Source organism: Athalia rosae, chromosome 5 (assembly GCF_917208135.1).
Source record: "Athalia rosae chromosome 5, iyAthRosa1.1, whole genome shotgun sequence".
In the NCBI taxonomy this organism is placed as follows: Eukaryota; Metazoa; Arthropoda; class Insecta; order Hymenoptera; family Athaliidae; genus Athalia; species Athalia rosae.
The window spans coordinates 6,677,946-6,700,712 of NC_064030.1; the positions used below are offsets into that span (position 1 = coordinate 6,677,946).

General features: G+C 36.9%; 1 protein-coding gene across 3 annotated transcripts in view; it reads left to right on the forward strand.

Annotated features, from left to right (window-relative positions):
• Positions 1–22,767, forward strand: part of LOC105684532 — a 66,212-nt gene that overhangs the window by 41,426 nt on the left and 2,019 nt on the right. For 2 of the 3 annotated variants that reach the window (XM_048655388.1, XM_020851488.2), the window contains exons 4-10: positions 2,815–3,040; positions 4,353–4,503; positions 5,496–5,576; positions 5,971–6,048; positions 8,584–8,634; positions 21,170–21,248; positions 21,336–22,720. In XM_048655388.1, the coding sequence (XP_048511345.1) occupies positions 2,815–3,040; positions 4,353–4,503; positions 5,496–5,576; positions 5,971–6,048; positions 8,584–8,634; positions 21,170–21,248; positions 21,336–22,720 (2,051 nt within the window). Of the gene's footprint in view, positions 1–931; positions 1,076–2,814; positions 3,041–4,352; positions 4,504–5,495; positions 5,577–5,970; positions 6,049–8,583; positions 8,635–21,169; positions 21,249–21,335; positions 22,721–22,767 lie in introns of those variants that run through there. The other variant, XM_012397938.3, reaches the window with a different exon arrangement.

Consider the following 22,767-nt stretch of genomic DNA (forward strand, 5'->3'; position numbering starts at 1 on the left):
GTTTATACGGTTGTATGTATATTTGTGAGAATATGCAACAGGTTCGTTCACTCTCGTGTATATACACACAGAAGTGAAACGTGAACGAGATCGTGACGTTGGGCGAGTACATATATCGCTGTTGCAGCTCTTCACATATATGTATATAATATTCACTTTTATTTTTCATGAAATCTCATAGAACGCAATACGTATTAGATTATCCGGTTTATCCGATCACTTTTTTTCGCTCTTTTATTTGCTCAGAATTTTCCCTTTTTTTTTTGCCCCCGACTTCCTCTGTGTATACGCGATAAATTTTACTCGTCGCGTATCCGCGATGCGCTATACATTCGCGAGTGCCAAAATCATCTGACGCGTGAATAATAATCGTCTGGCTACCCGGGGAAGACGGCACCGTGCAGATGGCGGGTTCAATGAGAAACAATAGATAAACTGTCTAGCGAATATCGGGGGCAGATTAATATCGGCGATCCGTCGCGCAGCGTTCAGCTTTGCGCGGATCAGATCGGGGTACGATGATCCAACTCTATGCGAGGACATCTTTAGAGTTGCGGGTGACGGGAATCGACAGACGGATCCTCTCGTGTGATTCCGTTCCTCCAACAACTGCGGATCTCCGACTTACGTATTGTACGTGTATCGATATGATGATAATAAGATTGTCCTGTCGTGTGAGATAAGTTATGAGACGATGTTAATCTATAACGCGCGCTTTATTATTTTATCATGAATATTATACACCTACGTACGCGCGTACACACGTGTGTATAATGTACGTCAGGTGCATATAGGTGTAGTGTGGATAGCGTTGATTTTTAACCGTTGAATGCTATTGCGCTGTATGTAGGTATCTATAGCTCATATATACGTTCGACCCTTTCAACGACAGAAATACGCAAGTGCAAAGCTATAATTATAATCTTATCGATTTCAGCGAATTGATATCGACGACTATTGCCATTAATTGTAAGTCAAGTTCTTTGGCCGTACTGTCAATTGATCGGTTTGCTAATGCACCGAAAGTATTCTTTACGCGAACTTTCGTTCGGCGGATTGCAGAGTGATTTTTTGGGTAAAACAAAAAAAATTAAATAAAAATAAAAAGCATCAAATTCTCTTCATAATCATCGCCTATAAGTCCATAAATTTCTCTCTCTCTCTCTAATCATTTTTCTCAAAATCGACGTGTTTCATATTTTTATTGAGAAAAAAATAACGATATTCGGTTCGAGTTGAAATTTTTTGGGGTGAAAAAAAAAATAAATAAATAAAAAAAAAACTCAAACTCACCTCACTTTACATTTCTCAGTGTTTTACGCCCAGCTCCCCCTGCACACTCGTCGCGTTTACTTGACACAAAGGAACTGGATATTTTCATGACGAATAATCTCATTGTGCTTCGCTTTATTTTACACCGTTGAAGCGAATGCCCCTGAATTTTTCCTAAATTTATAACACACGTCGCGCGCCCTGAATTCGTCGACGATCGAGAAAATAAAAAGTGGAATTAAATAGAAAAAAAAAAAAATACATCCCGTGGCATATAATAAATTTCAAAGTATTTTCAATTATCTTTTTCCTTTTTGTCATGAAAAAACGCACGATATTCAGGTCATACGCGTATATAGCGCTAACAATGAGAACATGTCAGTGTTACGCTTATAACTCACGGTAGTATATATGATATAAAAATAATATTTTTCTTTCTTTACTCCTATTAAATCTGATCTAATATATTTCGCTTCTTTGTTAATTAGGCACAGTTAATTAAAAAGGAAAAATATCAATGTGTAACAAAAACGGTTGATATTGCGTCAGAATCGTCTAACTCGTTAATTATCTAACGAAACGCGTGTGTATGTTTTGCAATTAAATTCACATTTCGCACGTTCGTTATTACCTACACATTTACCTGTTTTTTTATTCGTCGTTTCATAGCTTACGAGAAGTGTAGAAATAAAATTTGATAAAACGAAAGAGAAATAAATTTGCATTTCTTAAACCGAAAGTAAGCGCGAATAAAATTGAAAATAATTCTACCGCTGACTTAGAAACGTCATTTGATCGTAAAAAACACGAGGAACCCGTGACGTGTGAATCGGGAGAAATAAAACAACGAACGAATAAATAAACAGATGCGTAATTAGCTTGAAATATTGGCAGAGATAACATCTATCGATCGGTTTGATCTGACGCGGTCAATATTCGAGTCCGACTTTCTTCACATCTCAATCATATTCGATCGACAGAGATGCACATATGCCATAAATAGCTTATGTGTAGTAAAGCTTTTATACGGAAATAGTTTGAGCTTAGTGCCTAATATAAGTTCGTTGTTTTCGACTCACTTTCCGATTAATTTCCGATGAGAAATCGAGCGATCGATATACTTCATGCGAAATTCAGACGTCGGTCGGCGGAAATGATTGGGAAATTTTGAAAATCGATGGTAAACCAGTTCGTTAACGTTGCCGGAATTTTCCACCAGCGTTTATCCCGCGGGATACTCGAGAAGCGTGGGTGTATACCTTCTTTGTAACCTCCATTTCTGCGATTGAAATAACGACGTTTGCAAAGCCCTACAATTGCCACACAGAATCCAACCCACGTCACGTTGGCTCTGAATAATCTAAATTATAACAATCGCGATCGTTTACGACCGTGATTGTCGTTCGACTAGAGCGTTGAATTTCCATCCACCGATTTTCCGCTCTTCGATGAATTATTAGTTTTTGTGCGCACGGTGCAGTCTATCTGTACCTGTAACCCGCGTTTATGCAGTCTTGTGAATGGAAAAGTGAATGTTCGCAGAGCCTAAGAAGAGACGATTTCATCCGCTCAGAGGACTGCGAAAAATCTTTAGGCGGAAAAGTCGAGGGGCTGCAGACCTCAACGCAACGTCTTCCGGCGTTGAAGTGAACGATATCCTTTCACGTGATCGCGAAGAAGTTACTCTGAGACACCCAGCCGGACGACCCGAAGAATCTAGAAGTAGAAGCGCCAGCGAACTACTCACCGACTCCTGCGACAGAGAAAGGTTCTTTTTTTTTATTCCCCTTTGAAAAATTAAATATCCTCCCACTGATTGTCCGAAGAATTTTTTATTCTCCCCGTTGAATCGCTGTAAAATTTGCAAAGATGTTTCGTCGTACGTAACGTACGAGCGGCGGTTGCTTTCTATTATTTTTTGATTTATTCAGTTTGAGTTTTTTTTTTTTCGCTCTTGATTTTACATATTTCATCAAAATTTTAACGCAGTATTTCTCGAACGCGCGGTTGGTGTGGGAAGATCGTACTTTTGTTAGCATAAAAATGAAAGTGCAGGCTTTGGAGCGATAACGAAAGTCTCTTATTCGCCTTTCCTAAGTTCTGGAATACCCAGTTAATCTTTGATGCGAACATTTCATACGCTCTTATATCTCTCGCCAGTACGTACGGTATAGTGATTTTTCATCGTTTTTCAAATCGTTGTATCGGTCATAGTTGGAGTGACGGCTGTGGTGTGAAGAAACAGAAAATTAGTAGTAAAGATAATAAAAAGAATCGTCGATCAAAAAATAATCTCACGGTCCTTCGATTCCTTAGATCAGTCAGACCGAATTAAAAAACTTCTCATGATCGACAGGTATACCAGTCTACATAATTATTCGTTTTTTTTCATGTTTTTCCGAATCCGATTCATTCGCTCTATCGTTTTTTTCTTCTTTATTTATCACCTTAGAGGTAATTTCATTCTAGAAAGTGATCGATTTAACCAATTTTCAAATTTTTAAGTACCTGTACTACTAACGTCTTCACAAAAAGTATAATTCTTCGTTGATTCGACGAATTTCAACCCTCAGTTTTTACGATTCAAGTGGCCCCTCTCGATTGGCTGCAAGGGGATTTCTTTTTCTTCTGATTCTTTTTCAAACTTTTTTTTTTCCAATGCGCCGTTCGCGTTCTTACGTACCCCACCTTTTGTTTCACGAGTAGTTTGACAACCCCATCTTTTTTCATCCCTTTCGCGCTGTGTTAAAAAATCACTAAGAGAACCCCCTTTGAAAATTTTGTCAATTTTTTTTTTTTCTTCTCCTTTTTTTGCTTCGCTACTGCATTCTATTGTATAAACGCCACGTCGGAATTATTAATAGACACTTTGTGGATACAGACGTCATCGTGCAGACGAGTTAACTTCAGTCTCAATTTTATCGCTGTAGATAAATGAATCGATTCGCAGAAATTTCAGTCGAATTTCGATGTCTTTTCTTTTCCTTTTGTATCTTGTTATCCTCGATTGAAAAATGGCGTCCTGTGATTAATAAGAAGTGCGCGTACAAACCTCATGCTCGATATATTGTTAATTACAGTGTTTTTCTGCGGAGAAGCGGCGCCGAAGAAGCTTTTGCTAAACTTCGTGGAGGTCCTGGTCAACTCTCCGTATCACACGATAGCGTATTTCCAGGAGAAGTCCCTCACACTCGCCCTCTATCTTCGCTCGACCCGCTGGCTACCCTGGAGGTTCGTACAAAAACTTATTCTCCTCGTTTACATCGATAAAGGTTTTCTCAAAACTCCAAATATTTTCCATAGTTTTAAAAATTAGAACGGAAATTTTCGCCCTTCTAAAAAAAAAAAAACCGATTTCCCTGATATGTGAACTCCCCTCGTTAAATCAACTTTTTTTTTGGCTCTAGTTTTGCCAGCGAATTTAATGACGATTGTACGTTGCGTATTGTGTATCGTGCAACGTTCGTACACACGCAGCGTCTGCCGCGGAACCGATCACGGGTCGCGATATGACGACATAAATGAGAATCGTTTCTCTATTTGGTTTACGACCGATATTAATTAATTCTAACCACGTCTGTGAGCAACGGAGTTAAAAAGTGGGTATATAGGTACGCGTGTGTATAAGGACATGAGCGTATAAACACGTGTCTTTAACGGCGGTCACACGAGTTTATCGGCGTCGTCTAGGTCTACAAACGATGTGAGTCAGGCCGCGAACAATTATTAGTCCAACATTCATGCGAGTATAGCTGTCTGGTTCAACTTCTGTATCTGCAGAGGATCAACCGTTAGAATGAATAAAATCGTAGGTACGACCACGCCGCAGAAAAAAAAAAACAGCCGCCTATAGACAATTGTATGGCCGATAGCAATTTTTAAAAAGGTTTATAAATAATCGCTATTTATCAAGTACGCCCCGTACGTCCGTTCGCGCGACGGGTTATCGATCCGCAAAACGTAACGCTGAATTGTTTCTGATCGTGAATATTCTAATGATGATGATTTTTTTTTTTTCTTTCTCATCTCTACGAGATCTATTACACGTTTGAAAAATAATTGACGTGTTGATAAATTTGCATTTAAATTATGACCGCATTTTATGACAAGCTTATACGTATGTGTTCGTTGAAAATAACGTTGATGGAAATCAAGACGATGAATATATTAATAGATTTGTACGTGCTACACGCATCTCTGATGAATTGATATCTCCTTTTCAGCGAAGACCCTCGAAGATCTACGAAAATGAGAGCAAAGAAACGTCGTCTCTGGTGACTCAGAGTCACAGGATATCGTTGCAGGTAGATAAAATTTGTAATATATATGTGCTTTTTGAAAAGTGGACGGGGATAAAAAAAATAAAAAAGAAACTATTCACCGAAAGGATATGGAAACGTTGGATTTCATCCCACGAGATCTTCGACCTCTTACATTTATCTCAACTTGGACGATTTCCACGATTTTTCGTTGCCGTTTTCTTTCTTTTTTTTTTTTTTTTTTAATCTTTCCCGTACAAATACGATCTCGATAATCGAATGTGTCGATGACTTGTTTTCTCAGATTTTTTTGCGCTTCAGTTTTTTTGATTTTTACTATCATTCCATCGATGACCCTTCGACACGCGATATTGTTGATTGGAAAAAAATCAGCAGCTAATTATCTCGTTATTTAATTGCGATTGGTTTCGATCGACAGGTTCTGGAGCAGATAAAGACTGTATTGGAAAGCAGAAAAGATGTTTCTTCGACTATTACCGACTCGACAATCTTACACGTAAGTACAATTTAACTTTCAAATTCGATTCGTCTATTCCGATTGAGTACGTACCGCGAACTTTTGTATGAAAAAAATTCCTTCTTTTTCCGCGTAGTCGGTACCACCAATCGAGCGATTCGAATCTACTTTGGTCTTTGTTCAACAAAGAAAAAATGTTCTTCGTCGATTCTCGTTGCTACGTTTAGAAAAGTCACGAGACGACAAAATTGAACGTAACAATTCGGGTTGGATTACAAGTTCTTCTATTTTTTGGTTCAAATACTTGAACGTAATAGCACTGCATGATAATCCATATTTATCGTCGATGATCTGATTTTGATTTGACAAAGTGACTGTAAACCGACACTTGATCCAATTAGTCGAGCTATAAGTCACGGAAGGTAATTCGTTTCAAGTTTTATATCTGCTTATTGTTGGAAAAATGAATACAGGTACAATGCGTCAGGAATTGCGGAGTTTCAAGTATAAACTGTAAATAATTAATTCGAGTTGAATTTACATCAAAGTTTAGCCGTTCTAACGGGGATCGAGAATTATTTCTAACAATTATAATTAAGTACACTTAACGAAGGAACATGAGATAAGAGCTGAAAAGGATTCTAAGAAATTCGACTATACATTACAACAATTAACGCAAGAATTTCTTGCCACCCGTGTATCGTTTATCATCGTTTCAAATGATTCCAATTTACATTCATTTATATCATTATATTAAGACTCTTATGTAAATTTGATTTACGAAGCTCTCAGAGCGGAAATAAATCAAAACCTCGTGTGCTTTTTATCGTACGAAACAACAGGAAAAATATGTCCATATACCAAAGTCGATTCGAAAGACAATGCATATTACACTTATCCCGAAAAATCACTTTGTTCGAGAGATTTTTTCCAACCGCGAATAGACAAGTATTGCAATAATTTTTCGTTTCTTTGTTTCTTTTACTTTTATTCATCGTACACGCGTGGAACTTCCATCGCGTTCCATTCGCTCATCTCATCTGGCATGTTGTACGTCGTTTGACACAAAGTTCTATTGATGCTAAGAATCACTATCAGCAGGAAACCGTAGCGGTTTAGATAATTTTATATCTGTTCGGAATATACTTTGTTAAATCTTTCATTTGAAATTGAAATCCTTACGTTATTCATTACTGTCGAGCGTTCTGGGCGGGTCGACGCGCGGTATTTCTATGTACTGAAAATATTCTCCAAAGTACATGCAGACATAATATATGCGCAAATCATATACTTCGTGAATACTTCATCGTCAAACTTCCACCCAACCTCAGTTACACAAGACTGTACAGCGTTCGTCAGTCGCGAGTGATAAGTGGTCTCGAACGACAGGATGTCTTATAATCGATCGGTGTAATTGGAAGAAAAAAAAAAATTGAACCACAAATTTTTAAATTGATAAAATAAACGAACGCTTCGCGAAATTTGATTTTTATTTCGAAGAGTGAAATATTCTCCAGTATTTGTCGTACCTGGGAATATTGAGAGAATTCTAGAAATAAGGAGTGCTTCTGGAATCCTTGATAAAGTCAAGGAATCCCGGCTCGGTCGTTTATTAGGATATATACGGGGCGGCATCGCTCAGCTGTCTAAATGGGGGTGAGCCACGAATTTAGCTTGAAATTCCGTTTTTTTTTTTTTCCGTTTCTATACTTATTCTTTTTTTTTTTTTTTCTTGCCTCGTTACCAATTTCATAACACCGGCTTCATATAATATGTACATGCGTGATGCGCGCTCGACGTTCTTGTTGATTTTCTCAGCATTCGGATGAACTTTTGTAGAACTTTTCGGCGAGAAAATGAAGAAAAATAGTTAAATAAATAAACGAAAAGTACGGTCGGGCTATATCGGGTCAAGTTTGTAAATTTACAGAATTTTAAACGTACAGTTTTTCACAAAGTGTCCGAAGGAGCGCAGTCGACGTTGGGATATACCTTCAATAATATAATCGCTTGAAAAGGGTCACGCCGTCCGAAAGACAGGGTATTTTCGTTGGAGATAAATTATAGCGTAGCTATTCTGAACTAGTCTAGTATTCGGCTCACGCTTTTTTCTCCTCTATTCTGTTTTTCATTGAAGAATTTTCAGATCGTAACGTCATCGATTTTGTTTTCGTTTGATGAAAAACGCGGTTTTCGATTTGGTTAATTCATCCAACGCGTTATTTTGCCGGAGAAAGATCTCAACAGCTATCGGGAATTGTATCGGAATTTGATTATACGGTAACAAAATATTAGGAATGTAGTGTATAAAAGTGTTTTTGTGTAACCGCGCAGAGGATCTTTGATCCTCGAACGATAAATTTACATAGGTATACTCGGTACGTACTTCTGCGCGATTGCGAATTCAATTCTCGTTCACTTGATTTGAATAATTCAGTCTGCGGATTAAATATAACGTTGATATACATACTCGTTCGAGTCACTGAAAATTGAATTTTTAACAGATTACGCAAAAGTAAGAAAAATATTCAAAACTAAACTGGCAATTTTATACATATACTATTTTCATTTCAGAATCGCAGTTCTAGTAAAACCACCTATCATGTCGAAGAAGCGCAACTCAGGGTGAGTGACAATTCTTTTTTTCCTCCCATTCATCCCGTCTCAGACAAACTGATTAAAAATTGAAGAAACAAAGAGCGAAAAATATGATTAAATCTTCAGTTGATTCTACTTGAACTCTACTATTCGAGATCGAATCAATACGTTATTTAAAGAACGAACTTTTTGTTTCTCATTCGCTTCGATTTAATTCCACGCTTGCGTTATAATACGAATTGTCATCGAAATTTATCGCTGCAGATACAAAACTAGAAGGTAATAAAGAAATTTGATTCGTAATATCTGCGAGTAAACCTGCAGCCAACAGGTGGTATTCGTTTCGTCGTCTACCGCGGTAACCTCCGTCGAAAATACAGTTACGCACGTGTATATTAAAATTGTATCGTTATCGTTATTGGTATCTCGCCGATCAAAAGTCCACGGAGAATGCGTACATGCATAAACGTTTCAAAAACTTTATTCGCACAACCACAGCGAACAACTAGATGTAACGATAACCCGAAATAACATTAAAAAAAACGACAACTAAACTCCGAATTTCGAGGACGAATGGGGTCCAACTTGTTCGAAACAAGAATGCAGATCCGGGCAATTGTCATAAGACAGTTGCGTACGACTGTATAATTTTCACCGTCGATTAGGTACGCTTACGTACGCGCGTATCAGCTCGAATGTTTAAAGAACGGTCAACTCCACAAGTGGAAAGCGTTATAACTTTTATCCTATACCATAAAGTTCTTCGACTTCCCCCAACAGCCCCATCATTCTGACATTCTACTCGTACGCGTCTCTCAGAGCGGAAACTTTTCCCGTTAATAGTTTGATAGCTCTTCGATTATCCGCGAAACCTGCACCTCATCGAGTAGGTTCGACTGCACATCAAGGATGTATTTTCCTTTACTTCATTACCTGCCAACCCCACGCATCTCTTTCGGCTTTTCTTTAATTCGACCACTATCACTTTTATTCAAATGAAAAAAGGAATCGAAGAACCTCAATCGCCAGAATTAAATCTTAATTTCCGTTCTCTATTCGTTGAACTTTATACTGGAACTAGATTGTTTTGTTGAATTCTTTCACTTTCGTAGCCTACGATCACCGCAACCAAGATGCTAATAGAGTTTCTTGCGATTCGTCACGGCGTGAGAAGTAAAAAAATAAACAGAGTCTGATAAAATAAGGAGAAAAAAATTCAACGACTCGTTTCGCGTTTTGAATCACACGACGTCGTGATCCATATATTAATTCAAAAGAGTGTTAGCGAACTGGTTTGTTCGGGGCATTTATTTCGTCACCTGCATCCAAAGGCGTACCCGGTTCCCCCCCCTTCTTAACGCGTCGTCCTCTGGGGATAGTGGGCCATTTTTCATCTTCTTTTAATTTCGGAAGACAAGAAAGGAAGGGAAGTAGGTACCATATAAAATGTACGGAGCGAGATGCTGCCGCTGCCGCCGCCGTCAAATGAGATTGTCCCGTTACTTGGCCCGACGTATTTGACTCGAATCCTATACCCGGCTCATTTTGTGATGCTGGACAAGGTCTTGCACCGCTCCGCTCGCACGACTTGGCCCAAAAATACAATTTCCCGTTCCGCGGATTCGAGACGAAGACTTTTTTTCTCCTTATTTCTTCCTTTCTTCTTTCACTCACCTTTAAATCTGTCCCATTATCGAGAAAGTAAGTTCCTTGTTAATGAAAATAATCGAACAAAAGTTTCTTCCGGTCCTCATACAGTTTGCTGAAATTTAATTCGTTGAAGAAAAAAAACAAGAAATCGTTTGGAAGACACAAAAATGAGACACATTATTTGTTTTTAGAATTTGTTTTTCTTTCTCCTAGTTAACATCTGGATAAATAAATTGTGCGTGAAGTTGCGATAGAAAGAGCGCTTAGTTATCTATCAGTGAAGTGTACCGGGTGTCGATAAAGCTGAAAACTTATTTCACCTCATTCGGTAAATGAAAAACATCAAAGTTATACACTGATTGTGAGTTGGTTATAGAGTAACCGCTGAAATCGTCAAAGAGCAACTGACAGTAACTTTGCGTTTATTACCAACAATAAACGAAAGTTTGAATGTTTTATAAAAAAAAGCTCACCGAAAAAATTCACTTGTAAACTGTTAAATTCAACAGCTAGTCCGGGTCTATTTCTGTCGTCGGTTTCATTTGAGCCTTCGGCTCGTCGAAAGCTTTTCGATAGATAGAAAAAATAATTTGTGCACACAAACAACACCTTTGTTGAAACAATGACGTAGGTTCATAGAAATGCACAAACTAGTGTAAAAATTTTCACGTAAACTAAGAAAGGAATTCTCAAAAAAAAAAAATCCACCATTTATTGGAAGATTCAATCAGGAAATCAGCTCGGACTTTAATTAATTCAATGTCATTATCCTTAATTATTTCGGGCCATCGACATCGGGATTCGTCATTCATTCGATTGTTAAATTTTCTCTGACTTTCCTTTGCACGTAACAATATTATATTAAGTGAAGACTTTTGTCACATTTTATTAATGAAATAAAAAATTTCACAAGTCTCTTTTCACGGCTCAATAAAGGTGAAGTCTGGCAATACCTGATATTATATAGAAAACTGTTACGGAGCCGATTCGAATTACGACCGATTTTCTTTAATGCGGTTTCCATAATTTTTTCCCCCCTTTTTTTTCCACGACAATCAACGATAAACGATTCTAAAATACGTGCCGACGATCGTCATTGCGCAATAAAATTAAATTTCGAAATTCCAACCATATGTAGGTACGTACGAAGTCAAAAATTCTTGGCATTTTGATGTACCCCCGAATATTACGTGAATCGAAAAATACGTAATCGTTTGACATTTTTACTCGTAAGAGCGATAAATCTTATGGCAATCGACAATAAAATGAATCAATTAAACAAAAAAAAAAAAATATTCAAGTTGTGATTTCGGGATGAAGCGCTCTTTTGTAGAAGCTGTAATATACCGTTGAAATGGACATTGAATTACGTGCTTGTATAGACGTAGAAAATAAAATTGGGATTTCCATTTCTATCATTATTTTTTTTCTCTTTAATCGTATCCATACTTCCGGCTTTCTTCTCCTCCATTTATTTCATCGACTCGTCGCGGCAGGACGTAAAAATAGCTACCTAACATTTTACTTGACATTTCGATGTCAGTCATCCTGCCAGCCAGTCTAGCTGACATTTATAGTTATACGTTGATCATTATTTCATTTTTACATTTGTTCATCAAAAAAACTGCAGTTAACAATAAAGGGGGGGAAAAACTGGGGACAAGATTAAATGGGGCAAGATTCATTTTGTATTCGATTAATTTTTCGAAATCGAAAGTTTCTGATCGTTCGTAATAATGTATATTAAACCTATGTATAATAATTCTGAGTACAATGGTTAAAAATTGTGACAGAGTGTGTATTATTATCTCCGTGTCTTTATAGGTAGTATACCGCTGTTCACCAAATTTCGTTAGATTCTCCTCGTTTAATCGTATAAAATCGATTTTCACGGTCCATTGTGAGGCAATTCGTTTTATTGCTCGAGTATTTCATCCGACTTACACGTCAATTAACCGCAATTACGGTGACTCGGCCGTACTGAAAATGCAGCGCATAAGGTGGTGCGTTTCGACACAGAAATAGAAAATATATATTTCTTTTTTTCCCCCCGTTTTCCTAATTTCAATTCTTTCTTTTTCATATATTTGAATACTATATTTCTTGACGTCATATTTCCTCCTCTTTATCACTCTATACCAAAGACGCGTACGACTTTAGTTTTTTGTTGTACGTTAGGTAGAAGCAGTTTGCTTTTTTTTTTTTTCTTTTTATTTCATACACGTCGAAGACTAATTATTGCAGCGTTGAATAATTGAAAATAGAAAAACATGATTAAATTAAAAAAAAAAAAACAACCAATGGATTCGCAGACTTATTATCACAGGTAGATGCATGCATGGGATATACAATACGAAGGAAGTGGGTTGAAATTGAATGTTCAAAAATACTGAGATTACGTATCTGTATATATTTATAATGCATGGTAATATCTAGCAGCTAATACGATAAAGTATAATACATGCATCGATCCAAATCAACTGACCTCATTATTTTATTGTATATGAAAGTCCGTCACTATTTCAATCTGACATTATCGGCTTCTATATATTATAGATATAATACATATTATCTTGCACAACGAACATGATACATGAAAACGGAGCATTCCTATAACAACAATTTGAAAAATGATCTATCGTGATTTTCATTCGGTAAAATTATATTATCTATTATTAATTAAAAAAGGATATAACATACGCATCAGCGGATCTTCTATTTTTCGTACATCTGTTGATTAATTTTCTTCACGGCGAATATATCACGGAATAAAATAAATGATAGGAAAAAAAAAATCGCCCGTACAACTTGCATATAATTATATTACGAATTCGAATATTGCTGCAGGTTTGATTTTTTCTCTTAAAGAGATTAGAAAATTCGTGAGAGTATTTCAGCATAATTTGCAAATAAAGTTCTATTCAATATTCGTTTATTCGAATCATTAAATTTTCAATTTATTTATTTATTTAAATTTTTCTTTTCTCACAGTCATTTTTACGTATAGAAACTATACTGCGGACCATCGTACTGTACCGGTATGCGCAACGCTATTTTCTCTTCCTCTTACAAAATTTTTTATACGGTATAAAATTGACAAACTTCCTTCATATATGTACAGTGTACGAATACTATATATATCGCGGACTTTTATTAATCGTGTATACAGATACATTTAATACTCGATGAACGTTTACTTAAAAACTTGGGATTATCGTACACGCATGTAACGGGCTTTCTCGTTTATTTTTTTTTCTTTATTTAATTTTTTTTCTTTCTCCAATTATTAAAGGTCTCCTACCCAATGCTCGCACTGTAGCGATATAACTTTACAATCTGACTTCGCTACTTCATGTTTTACAATATATACGGTTCATACATAGAACAGCTGGTAGGCAGGCGAAGTAACCTATCCGTTCACCGATCCGTTACTATGGGTACAAAATACCAAACATCTGATATACGTATATATGTATCTAAAACCAGCGTATAACAAACGCTCTAGGTACGTACCTACCGTGAAGTAAACGGTCTTATCTCGAAAGAAGCGCTCGTTAATTGTTACCAATCACGTGCGATATTCTGAGATAATACAGCCAAAGAAATTTTGAAAATTCAAGACTTACTTTGAATCTGAGTTTCGCACGTATTTTTCAACCAACTTTCTTTCACGAGTCTATACGCACGGCTCGGTGCAAATTACGAACCGCATTCGCAAAAAAAAAAAAGAAAAAAGAAAAAAATCGGATAAACTTTTGCATTAAATTGATCCTCTCCTCTCCTCCCCTCTCCCTCCCCCTCTCCCTCCAACGATAACGAAACGGTGATTCTCCCACGAACACACCTGAACGCCTCCTTCTGTGAAACACTACGGGTACGGAACAATCACCAGGAGGTCCTCCTCAGTCACGATCGTGGTGCCGTAGAACTTTCAACGCGACGCAGAAGGTGCGGGTGATAAAGTGGAAAGAAAGAAATAAAGTAAAAGGAAAGAAAAATTAAAAAGTGCGAGTGGGGTTTTTCGATTTCGAATAGTATAGCGATGCAGGGGAATCGATTTTTTGAATAGAAAAATAAAATCATAAGGTAGTTATATTCGTGTAGGTGTTGTACAGTTTGAATTGATTGAAAAGAGGAAGAGAGAGAGAGAGAAAACAAGGAAAATAAAAATCGGTGTATGATGTAAAAGATGAAAGTATGTCGAATAAAATTTCGAGAAATTTTTCGATCGAAACTTCGGGCTTATCCAACCCCCCCGGATCGACAGTGAATCGCGTTTACGAATGAGATCAACCGATCGGATTACATTCTAAGACGATCGAACGTGGGACGACACAATCCGATGACCAAATTGTTCCTTAATTGACGTTATTTTTTTTTTTTTCATATCTAACAGACTAATTACACATGCACGCGTACTTCTACGTACCTACGGATTAATTAATTTACGTTTGTTTTTCCAACGTAATTGAACACAGTGTAATGTATTATCGCGTTTAATTTCCCCTTTTGAGTGACAACTAGAGCGTGTGTCGTTCACAAAAGTAGCCGAGTCCCAGTGTCGACGCTTTTCAAATCCGGTAATTGATATCCTGTATCCCACTGCAGTTGAAGTTCCGACGTATAACAAGCTAACTCTTTTCCTTCTTCGTCTCCTCCTCTGTTTCGTATAATTTTTATCTCCATTATTTATTCACTATTCTTCTCATTTTCTATCCCTGTATCAACCACTCGAAAATTCATTGAGATTTCAATCTCGCTTGTATCTCTTTGATAACCGGCAGATGATATCGGTTACTAATAATCGCAAAAAAAAAAAAAGAAAGAATTAATTGAGATCGTCAAAATAAAAGCTCTAGAAATTTTCTCTGAAAGAAAGAAAAGGAAGATAATTATATCATTATGTATATCATATAACTGAGTACATACACGTATTATATACCACGTGTCAATTTTAATTATGTAATTTTGCACGTTGGTTTCGTTGTGAAATTAATTTGACATCTCACCCCGATGAAACGTACGTGCGATGTACGTACGTACAAGTAACTATTGATATGTCAACAACGTGCGTATATTGACCCGTCAACTGGAAACCGGAAATGTGTGGCGTTATAAAACCGGAAAAGCATAGAGTTCTCTCTCCCCCTCTCCCTTGTAATTAATCAAATGCAATGTGCAGCTATTGTATCCAGCTGTAGTACGTATACGTACGTACGTAGTTACATGTAGTTGAATCTAGAGAGTTCCGATGATCAATGATGGAGAAAATCATTGTTATACTTGCGCTAATTTTCCGATGCAAGAAAACCGATTATCACAATACGTACGGAGCATATACGAGTACGTTGTACCTGTACTCTATGTACGAGGCGGTACTTGTAATAACTATATAGTTGCGTAATGACAGGAATAGAAATTTCCAGCATTAACAGGAGGGAGTTGGTAATAACTAGACGGATTATTTCTTCAGCTCCGCAGTGATATCGAAAACCCCATTTTGTAATCGTATCATAATAGCGAACCCCGTATACAGTCTTAATAGCTCCGTACATGTATATATTTATATAAACTAATTGGATTATAAAATATCGACCAAAGAAAAAAAATAAATAAATAAAATAAAGCTGAAATTAAATGAAAGGAAATGAAATTGCCAATTCGGAATAATTTAAAATAATAATTCCTAGTCGTATACGCGCGTGTGTACGCGATGCATACGTTTCATTTTTTTATTTATTTGATTTTTTCTCCTTTCAAATAAGTAGGCGAACCGTTGACGATGCTTTGACTCGAGATATATATCGCGTACACAACGCATACGACAAAACGTCACTGATAGTTGTTCTCTTAGCAAGACGACGAAACAACTACGCGTCTCAAAGTAGCACGAAATTGGCGTGAGAGATTGCCACGGTTTAAATTACATCTTTCACTGTACATATGTACAATATTTTATGTATACATATACGTGAACGAGTTTCTTCGCAAGAAGTACACACTGGTGTATACGCGCGATGGTACTTAACCTTGGGAGATGATGTACGATATTTTCCGTACATTTTCTCAAATAAAGACTGGAGATGAAATCTTTCTTTTTTTTTTTTCTTTTTCTGTTTCTTTTTTTCATAAAATGCGGCCACCGTTCGTTAACTAAGTAAGCATGAGAAGAAACGCGAAGTTGTTCTTCGTTAATTTGTTTTCACAATGAATAAATTACACCTGATTCCCATTTTTTCTTATACTTGATTCATCGGTAATTCTTACACCACATTCTGAGGGATCGAAATTAGTTTCTCCGTAGATACCGTTCTTCGCCGTTACATCCTACCTATAATGTATATATCAGAAAAATAAAATGCGGAGACTAAAAAATTCAATGAATAGAAAATCTCGGCGTAGCGATGGGAAAAACAATGCCTGTATACGCAGCGTTAAGTAGCGTCTGCAGTACCCACGCAAGTGTCCGGAACGTACTAAGGACTCTTTTTTTTTTTTTTTCTTCTCTTCTTCGTCATCTTTGTTTTTTCGAGGAAGCGTTCAAGTATCGAATACATTTCGTATCACTTGAGACTTCGTAAGAGGAACCGAGGCTGCTTCATGTCTATGAAAAGTTTTCCTTCTCCTTCAACTTTTGGTATTTGAATTATTTTTTTTTTTTTCATCTTTTCTTATTTTTTTTTGTCATTTTGCGTAAAATTGTGAGTAAAGTTGAAGTTAGTCGCCGGTACAATTATACCTATTGCCTTGATTACATATATGTGTGCACGTTTCGTTTATAATTCGGTTAATTATGTAATACGAAATTTTTATATTAACTAAAACACGACACGCGATCTGATTATATATACGAGACTCTCGGGAGTAACTAAATAACCTGCACGCGTTCAGCAGATACATATATACACATACATACATTTGTACATACCGCATTAATATTTAATTAAAACTTTTATCTGAATTATGACTAATTTCGGCTGTACGCGAGTTGCTTTAAAACAATTTCTGAATTAATTTTACGGTCAGTGTTTAAAAAGGAAGAATCTTTTTTACAAAAAAAAAAAAAATGTCTTCAAAAATTTTAGCTTTCTTTTCTTCCCCCTTCTGCCAGCAACGCCTGTGTATACCTTGTGTACGTGTATATATGTACGCGAAAACTTATTTATCTAATTCTTTCCTTTTTTTTTTTGCTGGCGTAACGCACGGCGATGCACATAAATTAAGAAAAAAAATAGATAATTCGATGACACGACGCGTTGAGTCGAGAATTTTGAATTTGATCCACCATTTGGTCGACGAATTGATATCTATCCTGCACAATCGGTAAATAACGAGAGAGAAAATGAGAAGATAGAATGTATAATTGATTATCTTTGACATTTGTCACCCAGTTGATAAGGCGGTCGAAACTCAGACAGACGGTATAATACACTTTACGATGAAGTGTACGCGTACTACATGTGTACATGCTCATAAAACTATATGGTCATTCGCACGCTCATCTTCGAGACGAATTGTATTTAACCTAAAATCCTAGATGCGGGGTTCAGACTGTTCACTAACCCATTCTATAACTTTTATTATCGTACGATTTGACACGGCCGAGTTAGGTGAACATTTAATATTGTACTCGGGACGCTCCTGGTATCGTGGGTATTGGGGGGGGGGGGGGGGAGATAGAAAATGGAAAATTGAGAAAAAAAATAATCATGACAAAGAAGAAATGCCAATGAGTTTCAGTATAGAATAACGTACATGTGCTATTGTAGAATGCTATAGGTTCACTATACTATTGGTACACATACATGTATATATTTACGGCTGCTTTCGCTATGTAAATCGGTTCTACTATAGAACCGCGCGATAGAGCAGAAATCGAGTTCAAGGATGTAGAAGAAATGGCACCGATCGAGATCGAGGAACTGCGAATCATAAATTATATCGCGCGTAACTTTTTTTTCCTCCCCCCCATATATTTTTTAATCGAAACCGAAAAAAAAATCTCTCGAAAATCACGGTAATCGCTGATTAATCAATTATATTATCGTGTAATTTTATAACATCCTATCGGTGTTGTATGTACAACATTTTTCAACGGCGAAGATTGAATCATCGGCAATGACGTCGTGCAGTTGCTATCGGGGTGTTTTTTGTTTAATCGATAGTTGTCCCACGGGTTTAATATTAGGATGAAATTTAGTCGGACCGTGTCTTTGAACTCTGCAGACGATTCGTATCACACATATGTAGCGCCCCGTTTTTTTAATTTTATTTCTACCTTATTCTTCCGAATAATAGAAAGAGTTTTTTCAGCTTAATCGACCTGCGTTTTTGGTAGTCCTAGTTCGGGGGGGATCTTCCTTTTTTGGAAATAAAATAACGTCGCATGGTCTGCATGATGTAGGAGCAGAAACGAGAGAGACGCGAACGTGAATCGTGGCGTACGATTCTATCTTTTAATGTACACGTATAGTTATTGTTTATATGAAATCGATAATTTTTTCTCAAACGTGAGTTATAGCGACCCACGTTATCGCCCACGTTATTTGAACTCAATCCTTTTTTCTACCTGTAAACTCGAAACGTCAGCGAATGAAAGGAGTAAGGGTAAAATTCTACCTACGCGGTGTTCACACTCTACTGCAGAAACAGACCTTCGCATTATTATGACGTTCTAAACCGGGACTTGACGGAAATTACAAAATAATTATCTTCTTTGTCTTAATAACGATTCATAAGTGCGCTAATAATCTTCCCCGTAATAAAATACACGTACATAAGTCCGATTCGCTAACACTTGCACGGGGCGTATGTAATAATTATCATTGCGGAATACAGAGAGAAGAAAAAGAAATCCTTTTTCTTCTGTTTTTTTTTTTTTTTGCCACAATATCCGTACTAAAATTTTATTCTGTAGATTCCGTTATCGTTGCGCATCACTAGGCGGCATAAGTTTATTACTTGTAACGATAGGTATTGAAAAAAAAACTAAAGGGAGAATCTGCACTGCACTGCAGTTGGAGAAATCATTTGACCGTTAGTTTGGAAATATCATTTTTAGTGTCATTCCCCTTCGAGATCACATAGGTGAGAGAGTTTAACGTCCGATCTGAGATCAGAGACTGGATATTTCGACGTGAACCAAAAAAATAAATAAATAAAGAAATTATTGGTGAAGTGGTAAAGATCTCTGCTGACTTTTAACTCGTATCGTAATGCGTGAAATTAAAAGTGCTGAGGTTGAAGTATTGTGATTTCGGTACTCGTCACTGAGAATAAAAAGACTGAAGAAATAAAATAAACATACGTCCGACATGATGGTTATGTCGCAAAGGGATACGAACATTTCATCGAACATACGTGCGATTATAAAACAATTAAATCTCAACCCGGTTGAGCACAAGAATTATCTCAACAAGGAGAGGGAGAAAATATTGAAAAGTGCAAAAATCGCCACTCGTAATCATGTGACTAAAATAAATATCGGTGTGTACGGATACAACGATGAGAAACGCTACGACACGCACAGTGGTCAAATCAAAAAGAAAACTACCGCCGCCATGGTGACGACGAGACAGAAAACGGTTATCACAAATAAGGTAATAATAATTAGGAGAGAAGAAAAAAAAATCAATCGAATCGTGACAATTATTTCTTACAATATTCTTTAGATTTCATCTAATTGGAATACAGGCGTGTGGTCAGATTGACGTGGGATGCATCTTACGGTGGTCGCATTATCTTGCTTGGACTTTGAAATAGGAGGAAAAAAATTAATCGAAATTTTTTTTTTTTTTTTTCATTTTATTTTTCTCTTCCTTTCGAGTTGCAACCGGTGAACGCAGTCTTCCCATATTTATTCGCGAAGTGACTGTCGTAATATTAATAATAGACTCTTGTGAGGCACTTGTGGTATATCTTAATACAGCGTTTACACAAAATTCTATGTAGGTACCTGAAATGACGCAATTTTTAAGTATAATGAATAAGCAACAGTTACAAATTGCACAGTTCGTTAAAAAGAAGAGAGTAAAAATAGAAGTTTTTATAATAGCAAAATGAAAAAAAAAAAAACAGATATATATCGTCAAACACGTGAGTGAAGGTAATCCCAAGTGGTTACTTTTATTTAAACTTATTACATTTAAAATCCTTATTTAATTTTTTTTTTTTTTTTCTTTTCACATAATGGTTTTAGTAGGACACACCGTTATAATGTACACATCGTGCATACATATTTACTTTGCGCATATTGATTATGATTTTAATTTTGAATTTTTTTTTCATATTTCTCACGACAAATGTTGTGTGAGTATGTAATGTTTGAACGTACATACGTTTCATGGATGTTTTGTGTATAGAAACATTGAAAAATTACCAAAGTGCCATATATACGTATATAGACATATTTTTTCTTTCAAGGAGAATGTCCGCAATGTAACAAACTTTTGACCGATTTAATATACCATTGTAATTTTATACATTAGACTGGCTCTCTCGCCGCTTATATGCCGCTTCGCGCGGTGATTAGATCATCGCTAAAATCTGGAAAATAATTGAGAGAATTTATAATGTTTCTTTTACTTTGTTGTTTTTTTTCTTATATTTCTTCCTCCTGTTTCCTCAAAAAGCATTCTTAATTAACAACGTAACTAATTGCTATATTGAACAAATACACGTATACGTGTAAAAGTCACGGAGTAGTAGTTAATGTACACGTTTACTATAAGTGTATCAATTTATCTTACGAAACACATCTTTCGAATCTGTATAGGTACACAGAAGAATTTCAATCGTGGAATCAAATCGTCCACGTTAAAAGCATCGTTATAAACGTATCGTATATATGTACTTTATACCACTTTGGTTTCAAATCTAACCGATTTTTTTCGTTTGATTTTTATCTTTGCAGACGACCACGACGAAAAGCTCCTCTTCGTTGAACGAATTCGCAAAGCATCAAAATGAATCACAGGCAAAAGAGGATTTGCGTAAGTATTTTCAATTGTAGGGAATATTCATTTTGAAGATTAATAATATAGTGAGGATGTGAAAAAATGACGGTAAAAATTTTTTAGCCGAATTGGAAAGCGGTCGTCTTAATCACAGAGCGGCAATGCATCGGATAACAGTAAGACCAAAGAATCGTCGTCTCCCTAAACGTATGTCGGCACAAGTAATGAGCGGACCTTCGGCGAATATAACAACGATATCCGAAGGTTCCGACACTCTGGATAGTCTCGAGACTTCCGGTAGTATCGAAAGTTCACCGATTGAATCGAGGAATGTAACGGTTATACGAAAATCGTCTAGTCGTTTGATGAGAACTTCGGATATATTCGAAGAACTTGAGGCCAAATTGAGCTCACCCAGCGCGTTATCTAAATCGCCGGATAGTTTGAACAATAGTATTTTACAGAGGGCGACGAATAATGTCGAATCGACCGACGATACGGTACGGGAAATTCACAGCGGTGAGATAAAACCAGTGATGAGAAAATTGTCTAACCGAATATCGAAGGGTTCGGATATTTTTGCGGAACTGTCTTCAAAGTTACCGAGGAGAAGGTCCTCGATAAATCGCTTGTCGAAGTCACCCGATAGCCTGGAAAATACTTGGTCTAAGTCCACCGATAGTTTTGACAGACTTGAGGAAACAAAGGAGGTAAAACCCGCGCTTAGAAAATCGTTAAATTTGGTCTCCAAGTCGACGGATAGAGTTTCCAAGTCGTCCGATAGTCTGGAAACACTGAATACGGTCAACAGCGACGACTCCATCGAACGAAGAAGGAGCAGCTACGAGTTTAGAGGTGTTCAAAGAACTAGTAGGGCGATTTCAAAGTCTTCCGAAAGCTTCGACATACTCGACGAAGTGAAAAATAACGATTCGAAAATTACTGCCGAGATGGAACAAGACGGTATGCATAAAGGTAGCAGCGCCTCGGATATTGTTACTCTGCCATACGATATCTCTAATAATTCTCGAGTTATGTCGTTGTCAAAATCATCGGAAAGCGTGGATAATATAGAAGTTGAACAGGGTAAATTAGAACCAAAACGGTCCAGCTCAGATCTATCGAAGAGATGCTGGAGGCGAACACAAAGGACGACAATGTCCTCCGAAAGCTCCGACAACTTGGAGCTTGACGATGAATTGGAAAATCGTCGATCCCGGAAACCGCCGAAGAGGATACCGAGCACAAGCGTAATTGATATTGTTCAGGTGGACAATCAAGGAAATAATTCCGAGGGCGATAGAAAACCACCTTTGATAAGGAAACCTTCGAGATTCCAAAAATCATCCGAAAGTTCGGAGCTGGGTAGCACCGATACGCTCGACTCTGAAAAAAAAAATAAATCCTCAGCCAGCACCGAGACACTCGACAGTCTTGAAAAGGATCTGGACCAGGATGGAAAGGAAGAAGAAATCACCGATAACGCCGTTGAGACGAAAGAAAGAACCGTAAGACCGCTTTACTGTCGTTGCATTACTTTCTTGGAAGAAAAAAA